Below are 22,506 nucleotides of genomic sequence, written 5' to 3'. Positions count from 1 at the left end.
AGGTCTCTTCCACCCCCTAAACCGGTCAGACCCCTGATACACCCACTATAGGGGCAAATCGGAGGGGTCCCGAAACGATACATATCGGCCAATACGGGCCAATATGTGTCGATACTTCGAACCAAGGTCCAAAGTATCGATATGCCTCTACTTATCAATAGAGGCATATCGGTACTTAAAAACACATAAAAATACTTTTTTCCTTTTTAGTTTTTTTTTTCAAATTTTGGTTTTTGGGAAACTAAAAATGGGTTTTTTTATTAAAAAATGTGAAATTCCAAAACACCTGTTTAAGTATTTCGGGACCCAAAAATACAATACGATACGCCCGATCGAGTTTTTAAACCATAGCCATAACTGTAAACAACAGGTAAAAACTTTTAACTAAAGAGAAGAGACTTGCAACAAAAGTATGGGTCATGGGTCATGTAGTGCAGATCCTTCTCTTTTCCCATGTTGAGAGATGAACCGCCAAATACAGCACTTCTTCATTGCAAAAGAGTGCTTTAGCTACACGGCTGTACCATCACACCTGGCAATAAATTAAGATCAACGAAGGGCTCATTTGGGAGAGTGCACCATTGCCAAAGCTGTTAATTCCTTTACTTTTTTTGTAGTTTTTAGAAATTGAAATAAAATTTATCTTTCTATTTTACCTTGCCTTTTCCTCTCTCTCTCTCTCTCTCTCTCTAAAGTGACTTGAGCACAACCATTGCAATACTAGTAAATTAGTTATATGATTATTTCACTAGCAAAATTCTGTATTTCTTGAAATTTTAGGCATTGACTTCTGAAATTCTGGACCAAACAAGTGACAATATACAGAAATTCCAGAAATATTTTTGGTGTGGTAGAGGGAGAGAGAGATGATGATTATGCAAAAAAAGCATTTTAATTTTTTTTAGCAACGACACCTCCATCACAACATTCGAAATTGATATACATAGGGAAAAAAACTCGTGTCTTTGCTCGGATGCATGTTGCTGCTGATCAACTTAGTTGATTTTGGGCTTAGGCCGCCTTGGCCTCAGCACAAACCAGAGAATGGCCAAAACTACCAAGAAAGCCGGGATCGTCGTCATGTCTACCTCCACATGAACTTTCCTCTCCCGGGTGCAATGAATCGGATGGAGTTGGGAAATAGTTGCATTCACGTAATCAACAAACCTGCAAGAGAGAGTTGTTCATTAAAAGCATGTTAATAATAGGTTGCCATCAAAGATCAAACTGTGTACGGCTTTTGTCTTGAACCTACACAACCTCTCTAATAAATTGTTTGTATCCTTTAAAGCACTCTCTACAGGCTTTGAAGCCTACACAACCTATGATATCCATCAGTGTATTACACGCGACCTAGAGGCTTAACCACTTTCCCCACTGGGTCAATGGGTCAGTGGTTTCACCATCCTGAGAGTCAACCTATGACATGATCACAATAAAAATTTCAAAAATTTTAAAATAATACAAAAAATTGGTTACTTATTAAATGGGTCAAATAGGTCAACAGTTGACAGGTCATTGATCAAATTCCTTCTGAAAAGAGGATTCCATATCAGTGATATCACATTACCATCTTGATTTACTTGACTAAAGCCTCCTATTTTGAGCTACCGGAAAGAGGTCACAAAAGATGGTAATCACCATGGTCACCCAAGCCTCACCTCAACTATATGGGATCAATGTTTTAAAATGCAGAGGGATGATGCGAGGCGTTCTACTACCTAGAGGCGTGAGGTGTAGTTTAAAATGTAAGAGGCGTAAGCCTCCTGAACACAAGGAGGCGGAAGCCTCCTTAAAAGGAGGGGGATGAGGAGGAGGAAGAGGAAAAATCTCAATTTTCTTCATTCTTAATAAAATTTTTTATATTAAGAAGAATGAAGATGCATAGCAAGGGGCTGAGTGCTGTTACTTCCTAAGCAATGGATTTTTTTCTCTTAATAGAAAAACATGAATCCTGGGTTAGTTCCCTAGGTGGAAGAAGAAAAAAGAAAAGAAAATTCAGAAAACATAGGGGCTGAGCGCTGTTACTTCCTAGGCAATGGATTTTTTTAGTAAAAATACATGAATCCTAGGGTATTTCCCTAGGTGGAAGAAGAGAAGAAGAAAAGAAAAAAAGAAAATTCAAAAATATAGGGGCTGAGCATTGCTTTTCCTAGAAAAAGAAGAAAAGGTGGAAGAAGAAGAAGAATGTGTTGATTGGACAAAAGTGAAAGTTCTTCCTTAATGGTTCAGGTTTTGAAGTCTTGAGGGTTCAAGACAGCATACAACAACGTATGTGTTGATTGCACTTTAACAAATAAGAAAATAATAAAAGGAAACAAATAAATAAACCCACAAAGTGAATATTTTAGTTTAATTATGTCATTTTATTATTATTGTCTCAAAAAAAAAGAATATAAAAGCATTTCAAAGCATCATGTACAATTAGCTTGACAACTATGCCACACTGCTTTCAACAATGGATGCCTAGATGAATCAGCTAAGATACCCTTGAGTCTAATTCAAGTAAAGAAAATCAAAGTCTCCCCATCTGTAAATCCCCTGTTTTCTGTATAATCTCTTATGCCAATCAAGCTCTTTCACCCAAACGGTGATACAGGACAATACTCACAAGGGAAGCCATATTATTCTACAAAAAAGTCTTCTTCCCCATTCCCCAACTCTTTCCAATAACAGAAGTGATGCCACTTGTGACAATGGTAAGATTGTTACTGAGATTGAGGAGATCAATCCGCTATCATCTAAATTGGAAGCAATTTGGCTCAAAAAGAGTGAAATTTGAAGGAGATTTCAGGGTCTTTGATGCTCTAAATTAGATAAATGCCATCCGTCCTTTGCCTCTTCTTTGTGTGAACTTCAGGTTCTTCTAGTTGAAATTGAGTTTCAAACTCTCCACCTTCATCTTGCACCAATATTGTTGTTGGGATGCAAGACTTTTTTTTTCTGATAAATAACAGATATATTAAAATGAACCGGAAATATTTACAAATGAAGCATACCTTGGAGAGGAAACAAGCTACTGCCTCTCCTACATAGCATTAGCCGCATTACATTACAATAGAGCTCAACACAACGTATCCCTATTAGCCCTTTGCTTGGCTAATATGTCAGTGAGCCCATTTGCAAATCTTTGTGCCCATTGTATTTTTTACATGCATATTCCTTGTAAGCCATTTGATCTTCCTTACACATCTCTGTTAGACAATACTCCTTTTTCCTCATCTTTCGGCTATCCAACTGAGACCTTAAAATCTCCTTCAATAATTAACCTACCCACACTACTAATCTTTTGCTCTTGGGTTGTACGGCATTTTGTAGCTATGTGTTCCGTGTTCCCTAACCACAAAAACACTTCAAATTGATCCTATTAGGCATTGGTTTAACTGGTGGGGCTTCTGAAGCTGTAGTTCTCATATGTCAGCTTGCAGCTTGACCACAACCTTAGGATTTGTCCTTGTAGATATTAGGGACTGGTAAAAGAGGTGTCCAGTTGTTGGCAAGATTAAAACAAGGCCTATGAGAAACCCTTGTTTGCATCTCTCCATGGCTGCCCTTATTTATTAAGTCAAGTAACCTGGTATAGTAGGTTACTACTTTCTTAGAAAATCCCGACTCCACAGTATCCATCGTTTTTTGGTCAAGTCCACTGAATCTTCATCATTTGTTGAATAATGATTTTGAATCTGCTACCTAACCCCCCCCCCCCCCCCCCCAAAAAAAAAAAAGAAAAAATCTAAAAATAACCCATCTCCAACAGACTCCACATAGACCACTAGTTCTTCAAAGCTGATGTATGTTGATCCAAAGGTTATGGAACCAAAAATATGGCTAAACAGCACTAAATGGCACAAATTTTCTCAAAAAGCTTTAGATTCCTACTTTTTCTTCCTTTTGCTTTTATGATAGCAAACAAGTCTAACATGCATATTGAGTTTGGACCCAATTTCAGGTCATTTGTAATCAGTCCAAGATCAGTAAAAACTGAAAGATAAAAAAGGGAGAAAGATCAAACCCCTTTGATGCATCCTCCAAAGTATATAGTAGCCTCATTGCATCCACATAGCGCAAGTCCCCAGTAAGAGTTGAAATCTGAAACAAGAGAGACAAATTTGTCTTACTTTTATAATTGAATGAATTCACAACAATAATAGGGAAAGTAGAAATAGGACTGAAATTTCATCAATGAAACAATAAATATGTATACTTACTCTTTTCCACATGCCTACAACAATTTTATATTTGTTTACCAGCTCAGGCTCCTGCAACTGGAAGAGTTTAAAAGTTTGTGCAGCTAGTTTTGGTTAAAGTCTCCATCAACAGAAATTCACAATACACAAAAATAATGTTAGGTAGGCATTAAATTGTGACAAGTTCAATGAATTCAACTGCGAGTTGAAAACTTAGCGATAAGTTTCAATTCATAAGACAATTATATCATTTTATGCTTTTAGTGTACATGCAGTAAACTTTATCTTCTTAAGTACATATATAGTAGATTTGAATTAAAAATCTGGTACAACCAATTCTCTCTCTCTCTCTCTCTCTTTATATATATATATATTGACAAATTTCTAACAAAAGTAAATAATTTTACAAGTTATCATACATTTCATGATTCAGTTCTATTCAACTTTCTCTAAAATTAGAAATACAATTACAAATTTCAAAATGCTATAAAGGCGGTGATATTCAATCACTTGAGTAGCCAAAGAATGTAGTCATGGGTAGAGATGGCAATCTGACCTGCCCCCACTGGGGCTCCAACCTACCGCATCCCTGGTCACCAAAGTTTTGCTTCACACCCACCCTGCCTCATTCAGGTTGGGTTTTGAGGAAATCCGAAACTCTGGTGGCCAGGGACAGGGCAGGGGTAGTATTTGTCCACCCAGCCCCGAGCCCAGTGCCAAACCCACCCCAATAGATAATATGTGTATAATATGTTACTTGATATTATGAATGTATAAACTAAATTTCATAGACATAAAATATTATAATGTATACCATATGTTTTTTCTCAAAATATAGGTTTGCAGATAGGAATGGTCAGGGCGTAATGGTGCAAATTCAGGGATGGAGATTGGGATGGGTTTTCCAGCCCCATCTCAGGGTGGGGCATGTGAAACCAGCCCCACCCAACACCATCGCCATTCCTCATCATGGGGTATATTAGCCTTCCTGATTTTCCAGAATATTACAGCAAATAAAGTTTGAAGTCACAAAGGTATGCATACTCCATGTGATTATAATACAGTAAATATAGGTGAGGATACTTGTACGCTCCATAACTAGTAGATGAATGGCTGAATTAACAAGCTGAATTGACTCCTCGAGGGTTGTGATGATATAGCTCCGAGCAATTGTATCTGACTGAAACTTTGAAATATGCCAGCCTTGAGAAGTAATCGACAAAGGATTGCATCCTACTGACCATATCCAATCCTATTTACATTGTGACCATATGCAAGGTTTAAGCCACATGAGACTCATTGATCAAGACAAATATATACTAAAATAAGAAACATATAAAAGTATGTATAAATGACCAACTTTTATATAAGAATGAAATGGAATTGATCATCGTATAATGCAAAGAGTACCAGTCTACTGGGAGCTTTAAAATAATTGCATTCTTACAGATCACTCAAAAGATGTTGGAAAGATATTAATCTAAAGTAAAATCCCTGTTGAAATATGTTAAACATATGCACTTTTTAGGAACAAGGGCAGAAATGTTCAGAATGTTGCTTGCTTGTTCAGTTCATGGTTTATGAGTTATGACTCAACCAAAAAGAAGGGGATAAGAGATGTGGAGAATCACAGCTCCAAATTTATGGACAATATGGGATGAGAGGATTAAGAGGCTATTTAAGGAGAAATATAGATATTCAGAAGCCATAACTGAGAATATCACATTTAAGGTAATTCACTGGGTTAAGACAATGGAAGTTTTTAGGAGATTTACGGTGCATGACATGGTTAGATAACATGGAGTGGTAGCTGCATCTTCTACCTTAAAGACCACGGTCCAAGAACAGTGGGTTCCCTCAAGAAGTAATAGGATAAAAATGAATTTTGATAGAAGTCCAATTAGAGATATCAATGACCCTCAAGCACAGGAGGTGTGTTAGTGAATGAACATGGATCATATTAGATCTATTTTCAGGTCCTTTAGGATATGGAGATTCTCTTACAGCAAAAATTTCAGCTCTATTGCAAGGTCTACAGATAGCAAAGCAATTGATGATTAGGCAAAGTGAAGGTGGAAGGGTATTCCCAGGCTGGTTTTTTGGATGGATAAATAATAATAGTCAAGAAATTTGGATTTATGGGCAAGCTATAAGATAATCAGGTAATTAGCAAGAGATGTGGAGATACTTTCAGATGGGTTAATAGATCAGCAAATGGTTTGGGGCTTCATTGTATAACTGATGCAGTAAATAGATGGCTCTTTGGGAGCCCAAGTTATAAATCTGCTTTATATTTATCTTGATTTAATAAAAGTTATCATAGTTACTAAGCAGAACAGAATGGGCAAAAGGGAATCCACGTAGCCAACCCCATATAGTTGGGACAAGGCTTAGATGATGTTGAAGATAGTTGCTGATCAAAAAATTATAAAAAAAAAAGGACAAGTTTTTCTCCTATACTTTCCTTTGTCATAGGACTATGTACATGCTGTATGTACTTTAAAATGGCCTTGATGACCTGAAAACAGATCTGGAAATGCATATTAACCAGGTCCATGTGAATTTAAATATCTAAAATTGGTCTGTGTGGATTGCACTGCTATTGGCAGTGACCTTAATACTCCAAAGAGTTAGGATTATGGCTGAATTGAGTTGAGTAGATGACCAGGAATCCAGCTGTAACCTGAGTTGTCTGGAGGAAAACCTTCCCACCTTACAACCTGCAGTGATACAGTGGACCAGACTTGATATTTCTACTTGTGGTCCCACTCATTGAGTTATTCTGTTACCTATTTTGTTATTTTCTTGTATCTTTTTCTAGCTGTTAGTGTATTTTTATAGGAGGCAGGAAATTATAGTCTTTTTGCTTATGTTATGTTAGCACATATAAATGATATTGTTTACGATGGCAGTAAAATAACAGACAGCTCCCTTTTACTTCTATTCTTTCTCTTCTTCTTCTTCCTTTCTTCTCTTCTATTCTCTTCTCGCTTCTTTTTCTTGGATTATTTTTCATTCTAATTCTGTTCTGCTAACAGTAGTAAATCCAAGTTGATATAAAGCAGGTTAGGTATGTTTTAAAATCTCAAGCTTTTCCCAGCCGGCTGCATGAGATTTTCTTAGGGCCAGAGTTCTAGTTCTTCTCATGGCCTGATTCTTGGAGATTGTTGGAGATTCAAGCCTGCCCAAGATTGTTCTGTACTTGGAGATTGACCCTGTGTCTCATAAAGTCTTTATTTCTATGGATGTAACTTTCTTTGAGTCCCGTCTTTTTTTCCCTGTCTCACCTCAAAGTGAGAGTAGTGGTGAGGTGAGACATCCTTTTCTTCCCTTCTCCACAGGTCCACAGCTCCAGCCATCTCAACAACAGTCTGTGTTGCCTCTGCCGCCTCCACCACCTTATCGTACTTTTTCGCGATATATTTGGCAGCGTTACAAGGGTCCATTATTAAATCATCCACTGAATACAGGTATGGAACCAGTCATTGTGCAGCCATTGCTGTCAGACTTTCATGAGGAAAATCCTCACATCAGTCTTCCTTCAGGTACCCTTGTACCTACTTCTTGTGATATTGATCTTCCTATTGCTCTTTGTAAGGGTGTGAGAACTTGCACTAAGCACCCTACTGCCTGCTTTACTTCTAGTGCTTCTTTGTCTCCTGGTTATAGAGCTTTTATCTCTTATATTTATAGTGTTTCTATTCCAAAATGTGTTGCAGAGATATTGGATCTAACCTGAATGGAAAATGGCTACGTGTGAGGAAATTAATACCTTTCATAAAAATCACACATGGGACCTTGTTGATCTTCTAGAGGGTAAGAAACTCATGGGTTGTAAGTGGGTATTTACTGTAAAGCATTGAGCAAATGGTTCTATTGAAAGGTATAAGGCAAGACTGGTGGAAAAAGGGTTCTCTCAAACACATGGTGTGGATTATAATGAGACTTTTGCTCCCATTGCCAAGATGAGTTCTATTCGTGTTTTGTTATCTCTAGCAGTCAACTTCTTGTGGCCTCTTCATCAGCTACATGTCCCAACCTCCTAAATTTCAAGTACAGGGTAGTGAGGATAAGGTTTGTCACTTGAGGAAGTCTCTTTATGGTTTGAAGCAATCTCCGAGGGCATGGTTTGAGAGGTTAAAGATGATCACACTTTGTTTATAAAGAGAAAAGGTGAGTTGGTTGCCATTTTGATTATGTGGATGATATTGTGATAACAAGAAATTGGAAGGAAGAAATTTAAGAATTGAAGGGATTTCTTGCCTCACAGTTTGAAGTAAAGGATCTTGGTCCTCTAAAATACTTCCTTGGCATTAAAGTTGCTTGATCTAACAAAGGCTTTTTTATTTCGCAAAAGAAATATATCCTTGGCATTCTGATGAACATTGGGAAATTGGGATGTAAACCAGCTGAGACCCCTATGGATCCAAGTAATAAACTTGGAAAATGTGAAGATGAAGCAATCTCTGATGTTCATCAATATCAGAGACTTATTGAGACTTCTATATCTTTCCATGACTATGTTGCATTTTCTATGAGTGTTTTGAGTCAGTTTATGCACTCACCTAGACCTTCCCACTTCAAGGCTGCCAAGAGAGTTCTATCCTACTTAAAAAGACACCTTGGTAGGGGTCTTCTCTTCACTAAACAAGGTCATACCAAGGTGGAAGGTTATACTAATGCTGATTGGGCTGATTCTGTTGATGATAGATGGTCCACTACAGGTTATTGCACATATGTAGGAGGAAATTTGGTCTCTTGGAGGAGTAAAAAACAATTTGTGGTTACAAAGTGCAGAAGTGGAGTATAGGGCTATGTCTCAAGGAGTTGTGGAACTATTATGGTTGAAAAATCTACACACTGAGCTGAGTGTGTGGGATTCAAATCCTACCACTAAACACTATATGATACTCTTCCTTCAAAGCCTTATTTTCCTTAAATGATACCCTTCCTCCTATCTCCCCTACCACTAAACTCTATATCTCCTTCAATGTCTGATATTAGCCTTTCCATTTCTGACTTTTTTTTCTTCTTTTTTCCTTTTTTCTCATCACCCTTCATTGCTTCCCTCTTCCCATCACCCAATCCTATTGTTCCTCCCTCCACTTTATTCCGTGCTAACGTTTCCTCAGCTTTATTTTCTTCCCTACATTTGTGCCTTAAATCTCTACCACACTCACTCCCGACCTGGTCACATCTCTCCACATAACCTGCCTTCTGTTTAAGCCCCTCCAGATCAATACATGTCAGTTTCCAGATTCTATCTGCTTCCTCACCCATCCCCTTACTGCCTCCATCTGCCTCTTTCTCTCCTACTTCCACTAATACCCTCCCTCTAGTATCTTCTTCTCCTGCTGGGTGGGACACAGGTATATCTGTTTCAGGCACAGCACACGAGTTAGTAGCCAAAAATGAATTGACAATCATACCTGGGAAGACAGGTGAAACACAAGGGTCACAATGACTGGGTTTTTGACATGTTCCATTTAGGTCTAAGGTCTTTCCCTTAACCGGAAGAGGCTGCGAGTTGGTACTAGTGAAAGAAACACTTTCGATTGACCTACCCACTTGGAGATCCATCCTCAATTTTTACGTTTTCTGTCTACCCTCATCATTCCTCACGGTAGAGGTTTGTCCATCCACCCCTAGCTTCTGTAACTCCTTAGAATTAGGGTCAACTCCCTCAAAGAAGGGGAACATAGGCTGCACAGCTTCAATAGCAGTGACCATGTTTCTGAAATCATCCCTTCGGTCTTCAACTTCAGAAACTTCGTCTAAGAACAACACTTCTGTATGAAGAATTTCAACCTCGAGAAGGTTGCCATTGGCTTTCAAAGCCACACTCCCCAAACTTACCATATCATCACCATCGGAATCTTCACTGCTAATTTCTTCATCTAACCACTCATCAGCCTCCAGGTTTTCGAGTTCACTTCATTTAAACCACCTTGGATTGCGCCTATCTGGGGAAAGGCGCTTCAACATCTTGGAGGGAATCAACTGTAGAGAGTGACTGCTCGATGAGGAAGATGATAGATGGTTGCTACCATCCAACAGCCGGCTGTCCCTCTCGATCACGTGACTACTTAAAATCGCCCCTGGTCCATTAGTGATAGGTTGGGCCTTGGGTTCTAATGTTTTGACAAGCTTGTCCGAGTCTCCGAGAGGTTTAAATGGGTTGTGTCTAGAGTTGTTTCCGGCCCACCTACGATGGACTCCACACTTCGATTGGGCCCACACCTCTGTTTCTGTTTATTAACAGCCCCTATTTTGATATTTGGTCCACCCGCCTTAGATTTTGGGCCACCCTGAATTTGCCAGTTTGACTCCCCCCATGCCCATCCACTCGTTTGAAATTTGTCTTTTTCCCTGAAACCACCTGTGCAAATGATCTGTCGCCTGCCATGGGTTTTCCTTGTACTCCAATTCATTGACCATCCATTTGCCCCAAACCTTTACGGCTACCCAGAATATGTTGGTCCTTTTTAGTATACAGTCCCTTCTGTTTTTGACTAGCCAATCTTGAGTATCCACGTAGTGCTTCTTCTTCCTCCTCACCTCGCTCCATACAAGTCTCCTTCCACAACCCCGCTTCAACGGTGGAGGCCAACCAGACCGACACAAAGCTCCCCTCACACCTTATCTCTACCTTTCATGGAATATCTTCAGGCTTTATTCCACTTAGTAAAACCACTGCAGAGTGGAGGTCACCCCAGAAAGCTCCTTCTAAACGCCCTTCACACATCAGGGCTATGGATTCTGCCACTTCTTGCTTCCACAGATAGAATGGCAGTCCTATTAGACGCACTACAACTCAACCTTCGATAAGAAACTCCTTGGAGTTAGACAAGGGCTCCATTCAAAGATTGTGAAGGACCGAAACTCAGATTGAATATTAAGGGCTGAAAAATCCACTTCATCTTCTACCAAGTCTAGAAGGGCTTTGCAATTATCGAAGGGGGTCACTATGAATACTCCTTTCAGCTTCAATCTTATGGTCAGTAGCTCTGCTACCCTTCTCCAATCACTAACTCGTTCCTTAGCTTGAATAACATACATACTATCCCAGTCTTCCCTTTTTGAGGCACCCACCATTTTACACTGTCCTTTGGTTCTTATCAGCACCACAGGCTCTTGATCCATGGTTTCTTCCCGGCTAGTAGTTTGAACTACCTCCTCCTTTTCTGTTGACTTCCTTTGACCCAAACACTCATCCAGCAATCTATTAACTTCCCCCTATCCGTGGCTTTGTTTTCCTGCTGGAATACAAACGAGCTGTTTTCTTCCCCTACCAAACTATTCAGCCAAAGCTATGAAGAAACTTTTGTCATTTCCCTTACATTCAACCACATATCTCTCGCCTTCTTCTGTACCAAATTCCTGCCAATTTGTCGGCTTGCCTTTTGAGCCAGCTGCACATATGAAGTCATTTAACCATTCAACCACTTGTAAATCTTCAAGCTTGTCTTCCCCCCAACTCGCAGCTCTTCAACCAAGTTCTTTGCTTCAGCCTTGAGTGTTTTTCTCTATCAACCTGCTTGTACAAACTTCTCCATCCTCTCTGATCTGTGTTTGAAGTATTACTCCAGTTTTCTGAATCCTCTCAAGTTAGTTTCTCCCTATATCTGGGGGAGAAAGTGGGAATAACTGTATAAGCATCAGATACCAAAATATGTAGACATGTCCTGGATCTCAGGAAAATGAGTCATATCCCATATCCAGTTCCTATTTATGTGTCAATTTGTTTATGTATATTTGGGCATCATAGAAAGACATCATATAACAGAATCTAACTGAACCTGAAACAGTGATCCAGTTAAAATCTGTATACATATAGGCCATCCAGCCAAGTGTGTAAACTGATGATAATTGACCTCCTGCACCTGACTGATGTTATTGGCTCAATGAAAGGCCTAATATTTCTAATCATATGTCAACAGATAAAGTTCTCACACTCAACCTCCTGGGCCAGGCAGATGCTATTTAGATTGGTTTAATGTAGATTTCATTGTCCTTGGTTAATTTTACATATAAAAAAAGAGATCATCAGCTAATCTTACATATTTGTTAAGGTTGCAAATGATAATTAGGAAAAACTTGGCCATTAGAATAAATATATAAACATGACAAGAAAAAACGAACAACAAAACTCCACTTGCCTCAATTGCAGTTTCATGAGATTGACTATAAACCAGGTGATTAGGAAGTAAGCCAGCCAGATGTTCTGCAGTAGCAGCTAAAGTAGCCTTTACAGGCCTCCTGTGGAGAACAAGTCAAGTATCAGGGTTGTTGACAAGGCTTTAGCTAAGAAATTTGGATTGAACCAAATAGATTGTGCTTTAGTAATTAAAATTTCTCCTGTAAAGAGCTCATAGTTGTCAAGGCGGCGCCTAGGCGACAAGGCGCCCTTTGAGGCTCACCTCGTCTAATCGCCTAACAGTTTTCTACTTCCTACTATCAAATACTTTTTATTCATTCTTTTTTGAGATTATAATTATAAAATAGACATTATTAAACTAAAATAATAATTTTGTGTGTTTATATACTAATTTCTTTTTATTTTTTCTTAGTTATTAGGGTTTAATCAACACAAACATTGCTAAATGCTGTATTGAACCCTCAAAGACTTAAAAACCTGAACAAATAAGCAAGGAAGAACTAAAAATTTCTTCTTCTACTACCAATACTTTTTATTTTCTTCTTTTCCAATAACAAAAATAAGGGTTCAGCGCCTATATTTTTTGAATTTTGTTTTCCTTCTTCCTTTTCTTGTCATGAATATATTGATTTTCTATACTTTAATATGAAATTTATACTTTTCTTATGAAAATCATGAATAATTATTAAAGAAATATGGTTATGGTACCTAGGGAACTACCCTAGGATCTATGTTTTTAACATAAAAAATCCATTGCCTAGGCGACTAGGCGCCCCCCAATCGCCTAGCCTCGCCTTGGTGCCTTCAAAACTACGAAAGAGCCACACTTTCCTGAAAGCTTCCTAATGTGACCGAGTTGTGCCAAGTGGAACTTCCTAGCAGTTACAAATGCAAAGATCCCACAATTTTTTTTTGGATAGGTAAGATCCCACAATTTTTAGTATTAAATGATTTAGAAAATAAGAAAAACTGCATGCTCCATAGTCCATACAGCTTGAAAACTGTGAGTTGAAGGGCCAATCTTATGTTGACACCTAGAGAATGTGATACTAAGTGTTGCATGGACTCTCCCAAATGGATGATGTATCCATGTCAGACACATCAGAGTTCACCACCCCACAGTTTCTTGAGGGCACTTCTACATAATATTTCCTTTTTATCTCCTAGTTTATTTGATGTAAATGAACTACAAATGTACGAGATGAATCCCATTTTTCATATAATGTAAGAATGTTAGAATTCAAAAAATATGTATTTCTCCATCGTTTCTCATCTTTCTGCATCAGACTCTTAAGACACTAGTTATGAATTATCATCATCCTCAGTCTCTCACTTGTTATGAATTATCAAACCAAGGTACCAGAAAAGGTCACATTGAGTTATCTCTTGGTCTCCAATACTAAGTATACCCTGATTTGCACTACTACTACTATTCAGCTTACATATTTTATATTCTGTTTTAGGCTAACTTATTTTAAAACCTCTTGTTTCTAAGGTATTTGTCCATAAACTGAATTTTGCATTTAATCCTTCAGTAGTTTCAACAATTAAAGTAATGCCATAAGCAGATAACATGAACCATGAGACTGTTTAGAGAATAACTTCTGTGCATATATTGCCTTCATGAATATGCTTCTGTAACCAATCAAAAAGAAAAATAAAAAATGTGTTTATACTTGCATATGAATGGCCGTGTATATGAAATTGATGTGTTAGTTGGATTATTTAGAAATTTAAACAACCTGAAATCTTCCATTTAAGTATTTAACCATGAGATTGGGGAACCAAAATATCCTACATGTTCCTCTTGCCACTTTCAGCTTAAAATCCCTTGGAGTGCCAGAAAAATAAGCCCTTTTAAGGGCACATTTCAAATTAAAATATTAAAACTTTGAGAAACATAAAATACTTGGGAAAACTCCAGTATAAGCGTGGGTGTAGGGTTGTTTTGGGATGGAGGAGGGAATTTATGATCAATCAAAAGTGTCCCCTAACACCAATGGACAGTCTAGATCAGCTACAGGTGGGAAAGTGATGCATATGGGAAAATTATTTTACTCAGGGATCCACCTTTACTGAAACACAAAACAGGAAAGTTGGTCAACTTTCCCGTTGACCGACAAAAAACAAGTGCCCCTCACAGGTGGGTCAACATTCATACATACACACATACACACATACATACATACACACATACATACATACATACATACATACATACACAAGCACATGAGTAAAGACTAGATCAATTGACCTTAAATCCCACAGAAGTGACTGTCCATTACACTGCAGATGGCTTTCCCAAGATGACGATTCTGACTGAACTACAATGACCATATCTGAAAGTGCTTTCGCTTGATAATGTTTATCAACTAATAGTGGATCACTATGTATGAACCAAAAGATGGGAACTTCCAGAGTAGACCTGCTATGTGCATGCATCCCTGCATTATTGACAAAAGACAAAGAATTCAATATCAGGACATATGAGTTCAGATATTTATGTCTAAATCAGTACCCAATCTATTGATAACAATCCAAAGTTACAATCTACTTGTTATAACTTGGACAAGATACATGATGTCATTAATTACCAGGCTGAATTATTTTATCCATAAAGAGAATTCAGCAAAGATCAAAATGGAAAATGTAGGAGCAACAAAAGGGAGGCCAGCTCTTAACGAAAAAAAGAAACTGCTGCTGTTGCCTCCCTGAGAAAAGAGAATGCTCCAACACCATCTAGAACAATGTTAACTAGCCAATTAAAAAACATATGTTCTAATTTAGGATATTCATGCAATCTCATAAATAAGATAAAATAGAATAAAACTATGCAAGGAAAGAATGATATTGAACATTTAGATTACAATCTTTTTTTTTTTCTTTTTCTCATTTCTTGGCAAACCAAGAAAAGGGCTGGATAGGCTAGGACAGGGAATCACAGTGTCCTTTTAACACACTGAACCTGTATGAACATGTTGCTGGTTAGACACTTGAACTTCTTAATTTCATCCCAGTATAGCCACACCTCTGCCTCCAAATTCTCTAGCCAGAACACAACCACTTTGGAATGTCCTTCAATAACTAATATTTCAATATTGAAACCTCTTGCTATCTGCACCCTTGGATTACAGAAAGAATTTCAGCCCATACAGAAAGAACACAACCACAGGAGTACAAAGCTGTTACATTATTCTTCATTTCTGAATCCCCACCACCTCCACCACCATTCCAGAAGGCCCCGAATTGCCTCGACTACTCCCATCAAAATTTAATTTGAGAAAGACAATTGAGGAGGTAGCCACTGCTTTTGTAACCACATATTTTTTCAAGAGATTCTTGCCACCTACCCCTAACTTCTCCATATGTCATCATAGGAGAAAGAGGAAAATTTCCTCAAGGTTTTTACCCAATGAATCATCCTAATCAAAATACATTGCATCACTGCTTTCTTGCTTCCTTCCTTCTCTAAGAATGCTCTTGCATTTCTTTCTCCCAAACTTTCCATATCAATGCTGGCATGCTGCCCTTGTGCATCTCCACAAAATCCGTCCCTTCTTCCTTATCCAAACAAAAAAGGACATATCAGACAGTCCATTCATCTCCATAACCATACTCCACCTGCACCCAAACAAACCAAAAAATCACTCCTACATACCTGCAAGAAAGGGACGGGAGATTAGTAAGCAGTAACAGGTCTCCCTATTAGCTTCACAGAGAGTGCACCAGATAGGGGAAAAGCAAACATTAGGTCTCCTCTTTTGCAAGATGTCAAAAGTGTTAATCTTCCCATTGTAGACTTCCCAACAAAAAGATCCTATTTTGGGAGGATAGGTGTACACCAAATTTCTTTAATAGCAAACAAAGACTGGGAGTGAAGGGAAGATCAGAGAAATATTAAAAAGGAAGAACACGAAAAAAGACCTCTAGGGTTGGGGGCCCGGACACACCAATCAGGTTTAGAGGGATTAAACCAAACCTTGTCAAGAATTTACAAAAGCTAAATAACCAATTCACATTCACCTTCCCTCAAACCCCTCCTAAAACCTAGATCCCAATTAAAGCTATTTTGAAGAGACAAGAAAGACAAAAACTTCAATATGGACTCCTTTTCATACAATGAAATAGTGTACAAGGAAAAAGGTCCTTAAGAGATGAATTACCTACCCAAAGGTCTGACCAGCCGATGCTTTAATAACATTGTTTTGTAAGATTTAAGAGGCCCCATTACAGTGCTCTTGGTTTCCCTCCATCCACTGAAACAATTCTTCCACTTGTCTATCCCCATCCATGGAAAAACATCATTTTCATTTTATTTCACCCACGGCATTTATTAATAGATTCCTAATCCACTCCACTCAAAGCAATTTAATTAAACCCTGCTCTTAAACTTAGAGCATTGGGATGTTATGATAGAGTCAACACCTATAAAAAAGTTCAGCATAGAAGGAAAATTTGGTTGCTGCCCCTCATATACATTCTATCTTGTGAACCAAATGTTGAGGGATCCTGTCACTTCTATGTTACAAGGTATGGTGCCACTTTTTCATGCAGTTTGGCAGCTTCTTGCCAACATTCCCTCTACTGTCACCAGATTTCTTCTCCCTTAGGAGAGAGAAGAAAATGTTATGGAGATTTGTGTGCTTTATTAGCAACACTATGGGCCTAATGGGAGAGAGGATGATAAAATATTCACAACAAGCCAATACCTCAAAAACTATTGATTTACTAACAAAAAATTCACAACAAGCCAATACCTCAAAATTTCATGTTGATATAGCACATCCACATCAAGGCAAGTGTTAAATCAAGATTTATCTCCCTCTCAAGGAGAAATCAAGCTAAAATTTGATGTTACTCCTTCAAGAAACACTAGACCATCATGAATAAGGAATTTTCAACACTCAGAAGGTGAATTTCTTCTAGATTTGAAGTCCCATAGACTCTGAAGATTCTCTTGGAACAGAGATAAAGGCTTTATTACAAGGATAATGATTTATGGTTACCTTGAGCTTCCAGAAAGTGGAGATAGAGAAAGACTAGCTGGTAGCTATAGGATGGTTCAGGAAAAGAAGTGAATGGCCTTGGATTTTGTGAAAACACATTAAAGAGGCTGCAGCTTTGGCACCTAGAGTGAAGACCAAATTCAGATGGGTACAGAGATCAGTTAACTGCCTAGTGGAAAGCCTAGCTAGGGGAGGAGTGGGCAGGACAACTTTGTATCTGTTGCAGATTTCATGATTTTTGATGATGCATGTACCAGTGATACATTGTACATTTCCTGGCTAGTTTCTTGTAAAACTTTAAGTTCTAGTTTCCCAGCTCCAATGTAAACTTTAAGTTCTAGTTTTTTTTTGATGAATGATAATAAATTTATTAATTCAGAAGCAAATTTAGAGTGAGTTCATACAACATCCCAGCGAGAGGTGCGAGCTGCAGCCCCTCCTTGAATCTTACAAGTAAACTAGGAAAGAAAAGCAAGAATCACAACTGAGCCCAAAATAATTCTTCCCTATTTACCCCTTGCTTAGTTAACACATCTGACAAAGTATTTGCTGATCTCCCCACCCACTGTACAGTGACCAACATATTCCTTGTCAACCAACTAAATTTTTTCATTTCATTCTTGTAACGCCACATAGCCTCTTCAGGATTTTTCAACCAACCCACCACCACTTTGGAATCCCCCTCGATTATTAGGTGTTGTACCCCCAGCTGGTTTGCAAATTGCACCCCTTGTACAGCAACTAAAAGTTCTGCCCTGATGGAGTCCCCAATTCCCAAGGGACCTGAGTAGAGCAACAAAATCTCTCCCTTCTCATTTCTCAAAGCACCCCCCATTCCGGATAATCCTGTATTACCCATGCTACTTCCATCAAAGTTCAACTTTAGTGAGCCTTCGGATGGAGGAGACCAGCTTGTAATTGATTTGTCCTTTAGAACTTTAAGTTCTAGTTTCTCAGCTCCAATGTTAATAAAGTTCTCTTGATCTGGCAAAAGATCAATGCAGACACACTTGGCATAAAGATCAACTCACTTGGAAACTCCATTATTTTGACCACTCTGTTTTTAGTTTGTCTTCTTCAGGAGAAATCTAGATCATTAGATCAGCCCCAAGCAATCATCAGATTAGATTTCTGGGCTTATTTGTCTGCTTGTGGATCTGCCCTAGGCCATCATGAGGGTGGGGTGGTAACACGGTAGAACATATTTCTCTGAGATGAATGGTGATTTACTTTCCAACTTCTTTAATTCAATTTAGGGCTGCTCTGACCAGTCACTTTGAGTTATGCATGTGTAATAGAATCACAGATTTCAATGCAGTGGATCAATGCTTTAATGACAGAACAAAATAACATCTTCATTATATATCCACATACAATACCCAATACAACATTTCCCAGCCAACAGTGAAAATAGGAGAGAAAAGGGTTGTAAGTATCCAAGGTAATGTAGAACCTTTAAGGGAGCCATGATCATTCAGTCTTTGCAACTGATGCTGGAGAATTGAGGAATCAAGATAGGAACGAACAGTTGTCCTGTAGGTTCCATTAATTAGTAATAATGGAACAGCTGCTGCTCGCCGTGCTACTGAGAAGGCCATAGCTAAAGCAGGATCTTCTGAAAGAGGCAACCTGCAAATTTACAAACACCAAAACAATTTGAAATTAACATGCTGATCTGAAAAAAGCAAATTACTCTTTTCCTTTCTCTTCACCTCTTTCTTCTTAAATAATAAGAAATAAAACTAAAAAAAGCCCCATCAAGGAACAAATAAATGTGGAAAATAATCTCATTTTACCAAGTTGAACTGGCTAAAGAAAATTCAAAAATATTAGAATAAGAGGATATGTTAATGAAATGAAGAACACATACATGTGTGGACTAAACATAACTTTCTGACCAGGTACCAATAAAGATGAAAGACCATCCATGAGAGATTTCATATCTACAGGTATTTGTTTAATGTGCCCAAATTTCTGCACCCAAACCACCACAATAAACACCACTTTCACATATACTGCAAGCCCCTTCAAACCTTTAAAAAAGAAAAGCATACCTCCTGTGTAATAAAAAATAACTGAAAGGATATTTTTTCATAGTAATGGTATGCCCTATCTGCATTTGAAGGTGCTATAATGTGCCTCAAAGAACCCCACAATGTAGCCCCTAAATGAGCAAGGAAGGTATCGCGTGCAACTGTGTAGTTCTGGAACACCTGTACATGAATAGTGGTGTTATTCCAGAAGGGCAGAGTAATTTTTTTGATTATACCACTTTGTTGATCATATCAAAATGTACTAAGTGGAATCCGTGAAATACTTATGTAACAAAACAATGTGATATTTCTCAAAAAAAATTAAAAAAAAAACGATAGATGTTAGTGCCATGAAACAACTTATTGGCAACTCAAAAGAGCACTTCAGAAAACCACATGCTCACAACTCCTGGGTCAATCTAAAACCTGGTAAATCCCCTTTGAATGCTTTCTACTTGGAGTATTGGTCCAAAATTCTTGACAACAAAATTTAATTTTGAACAGGAGCATAATGGCAAGATTGACCAAATAAAAAATAACGATGATGAAAACGAAAAAAAAAAAAAGGTAGTGTCATACCTCATAGGTATCACTGAACAAATTCCAGCTTTCCATTCTTTTTAATGCCTCCGCAGCTTTTTTCCTGTGGTTTTCATCATATTCCTCCCCCTCAAAGGACCGTAGTTCAGTTTTCAAATCCCGCATCCTTTCATCTAGTTCTAGAATCATCATAATTTAAGTAAATAATATCACCAGCCAATTTTTACAAAGAAAATGGATAAAACAGACAGTTTTACAGACCAAATTGACAATGTCAGATTAACATCAGCACATAGGTTTTGCAATTTGATAATTACTCTATGCATATAAAACGTTAGTTGGAATCTATAAAACAAAAAAAGGAAAATAGAGGAAAAAATAAAGGAGGGAACCCACAGAGAAGAATTTTTTCTTTGTTGCTTCTTAATACATGTCGCTGAAAGCCTACTACTGCTTGGAGGGGTTCTTGCTTCAGATGCCTTCCTCATCCACCCAATAACCATTCATGATTTCCCCCTCCATCTCAACTCTAGGAAAACCCAGCACATCAACCCAATTCCCTGCAAGAAATCCAAAATCTCAGCCCAAATTGAGCCTCTCCTAGGCCAGATATGCCTGAATATGCATATCTGGTGTGGTAAAATACGAGGGTGATGGGAGAAGTGTGAAGCTTTAGAAAGATGTATGGTGTGGTAAAAGTCCATTCAAATAGGTTTGACCTGAATTGTATGGAATCGCTAGAAACAGAGTAGCGTTAGTGGCAGATTGCATTTAAGTTTTCAATGACCAGGTGATTTGGTTTCCATGTTTGAGAAGGAACTTGAACGATTGGGAGATTGATAGATGGGCAGATTTATTGAACTCAATTAACTTGGTGCAGCCAAATCCATTGAGCCCTGATGCCAGAGTATCGAGGTGGGATAGGTGTGGAACATTGATCATTCCTAATTTGACTGCTGTACATTGGAAAAGTCTCACTAGTGACAGCCTGATCAAAAAGAGGCTTGCAAATCAGTTGTGAACTTGTGATAGTATGGATCAGAAGTGGAGTCTGCAGACCACAAGCCTGTGCATTGTAGAGTGGCTTATTCATGTTGATCAAAATGTCTAAATCTCTTCAGGATAGTGGGATGTTTTCCGGACCGATTGGAATCTTTGTTGGTAGGCTGGAATTTGAGTGGTCTATCAAAACAAGGGGAAGGTGGTATGGAGTAGCATCCTAGCAATAGCTATTTAGAACATCTGGAGGGAAAGAAACTCGTTCATATTCAGGAATTTGACATACAATGAGGAGAAAATTCTGCCCAAGATAGCTCATACTTTAATGTCTTGGAACTCCGGTCACAGATTTCTTTTGGTGTGGGGCACAACTCTACTTTCCTTAATGAAAATGCATACAGTTAGTAATTCATTGAGCAAAGCACCTAAAAGAAGCACCATGGAAATACAGACATGCATTTAGAGAGATCTATGTGATTGCAAAGAACTTGAATACAAGCTTCAGCTGGGTGAGAAGAACTGTGATGGAAGTAGTGAGGAAATCCAGGTCCATCAGGTGTAGGAGGGGCTTTCAGAGATGAGTATGGGAAGGTGCTCACCATATTCAGGTCCCACTGGGGTTGGAGACTCTCTTAAAGCTGATGTCTATGCAGTACTGGAGGGTATAAGGAAGTCTAAGGAACTGAATATACAAAAGTTAGTCATTGAAGGGGACTCAAAGCTGGTCTTAAGTTGGTTACAAGAAGATAGTGGACTTTGGAAATTTGCTAATGAGAGGAGGGAAATTAAGGGGGTTTTCTGTAGTGTGGTCTGTGTGGATGAGAAATTGGTGGGTGTGGACTGGTCCACACCACACCCTGTGGCAGGGACCAATCCACACCACACCACAGTCCACAGCTGTTCTGAACAGTGAACAAACTGTGTGAACTGGACCAGTCCACACCCACAGTGGCGTTTTGTAGACGTGGTCCACACCACACTTTATGATTCCATGTATCTCATACATTTATGAATGATCTACACCAACATTTTAAAAAACAACCCGGAAACGGAACCGTTCTGGCCACCGGTTTCCAGGTCAACGGTCTGACCGTCCGGTTCAAATGGATTGCCCGTTCTGACAAACAAATTGAAAAATAAAAAAAATAATTAAAAACAAAAACGGTCAAAAGCCATTGAACGGATCAATGGTTTAACCGCCCGGGTCAATGGGTTGACTTTTTCAACAGTTTTTGGCCAAAAACTGGGTTTGGGGTAAAACGGAACCGCTTGCTTGGACGGTTCCCGGGCCGAACGGTCCAACCGTCCAGTTCAATGGCGGTTCGAAAACCTTGATCTACACAGTAAAATAATTAATATGTTACTGACAAAAATATTAAAATGTGAAATAGGCAATTGGGTTTCAGCCTTTCAGAGAGAGTGTGAAGCAGGGAATCAAAAATAGTGTGGACAGGCCCTAACCACGAGTTTTTGCCTTGGGTGAGAAATTGGGGTGTGGACGGGACCAGTCCACAAGCCAGTCGAACGGGTGTTCATCGGTCCCATCCACAAGATAGACACGGTGCCGAACACTGCCTAAATGG

At 38.6% G+C, this 22,506-nt stretch overlaps 1 protein-coding gene across 3 annotated transcripts in view; it reads right to left on the bottom strand.

Annotated features, from left to right (window-relative positions):
• Positions 1–712: 712 nt before the first annotated feature.
• Positions 713–22,506, bottom strand: part of LOC104612653 (uncharacterized) — a 62,182-nt gene continuing 40,388 nt past the window's right edge. For all 3 annotated transcript variants that reach the window (XM_010280170.3, XM_088893496.1, XM_088893497.1), the window contains 10 exons: positions 19,964–20,103; positions 19,406–19,564; positions 19,222–19,325; positions 18,805–18,980; positions 14,600–14,789; positions 12,347–12,446; positions 5,271–5,439; positions 4,209–4,291; positions 4,013–4,089; positions 713–1,167 (listed from right to left, as the gene is read on the bottom strand). In XM_010280170.3, coding sequence (XP_010278472.1) covers positions 996–1,167; positions 4,013–4,089; positions 4,209–4,291; positions 5,271–5,439; positions 12,347–12,446; positions 14,600–14,789; positions 18,805–18,980; positions 19,222–19,325; positions 19,406–19,564; positions 19,964–20,103 — 1,370 coding nt within the window. In that variant the 3' untranslated portion in view covers positions 713–995. The remainder of the gene's footprint in view (positions 1,168–4,012; positions 4,090–4,208; positions 4,292–5,270; positions 5,440–12,346; positions 12,447–14,599; positions 14,790–18,804; positions 18,981–19,221; positions 19,326–19,405; positions 19,565–19,963; positions 20,104–22,506) is intronic.

The sequence above is a fragment of the Nelumbo nucifera genome, chromosome 8, assembly GCF_055504915.1.
Source record: "Nelumbo nucifera cultivar China Antique chromosome 8, China Antique-T2T, whole genome shotgun sequence".
Taxonomy (NCBI): Eukaryota; Viridiplantae; Streptophyta; class Magnoliopsida; order Proteales; family Nelumbonaceae; genus Nelumbo; species Nelumbo nucifera.
This window is presented reverse-complemented; position numbering and strand designations above follow the sequence as displayed.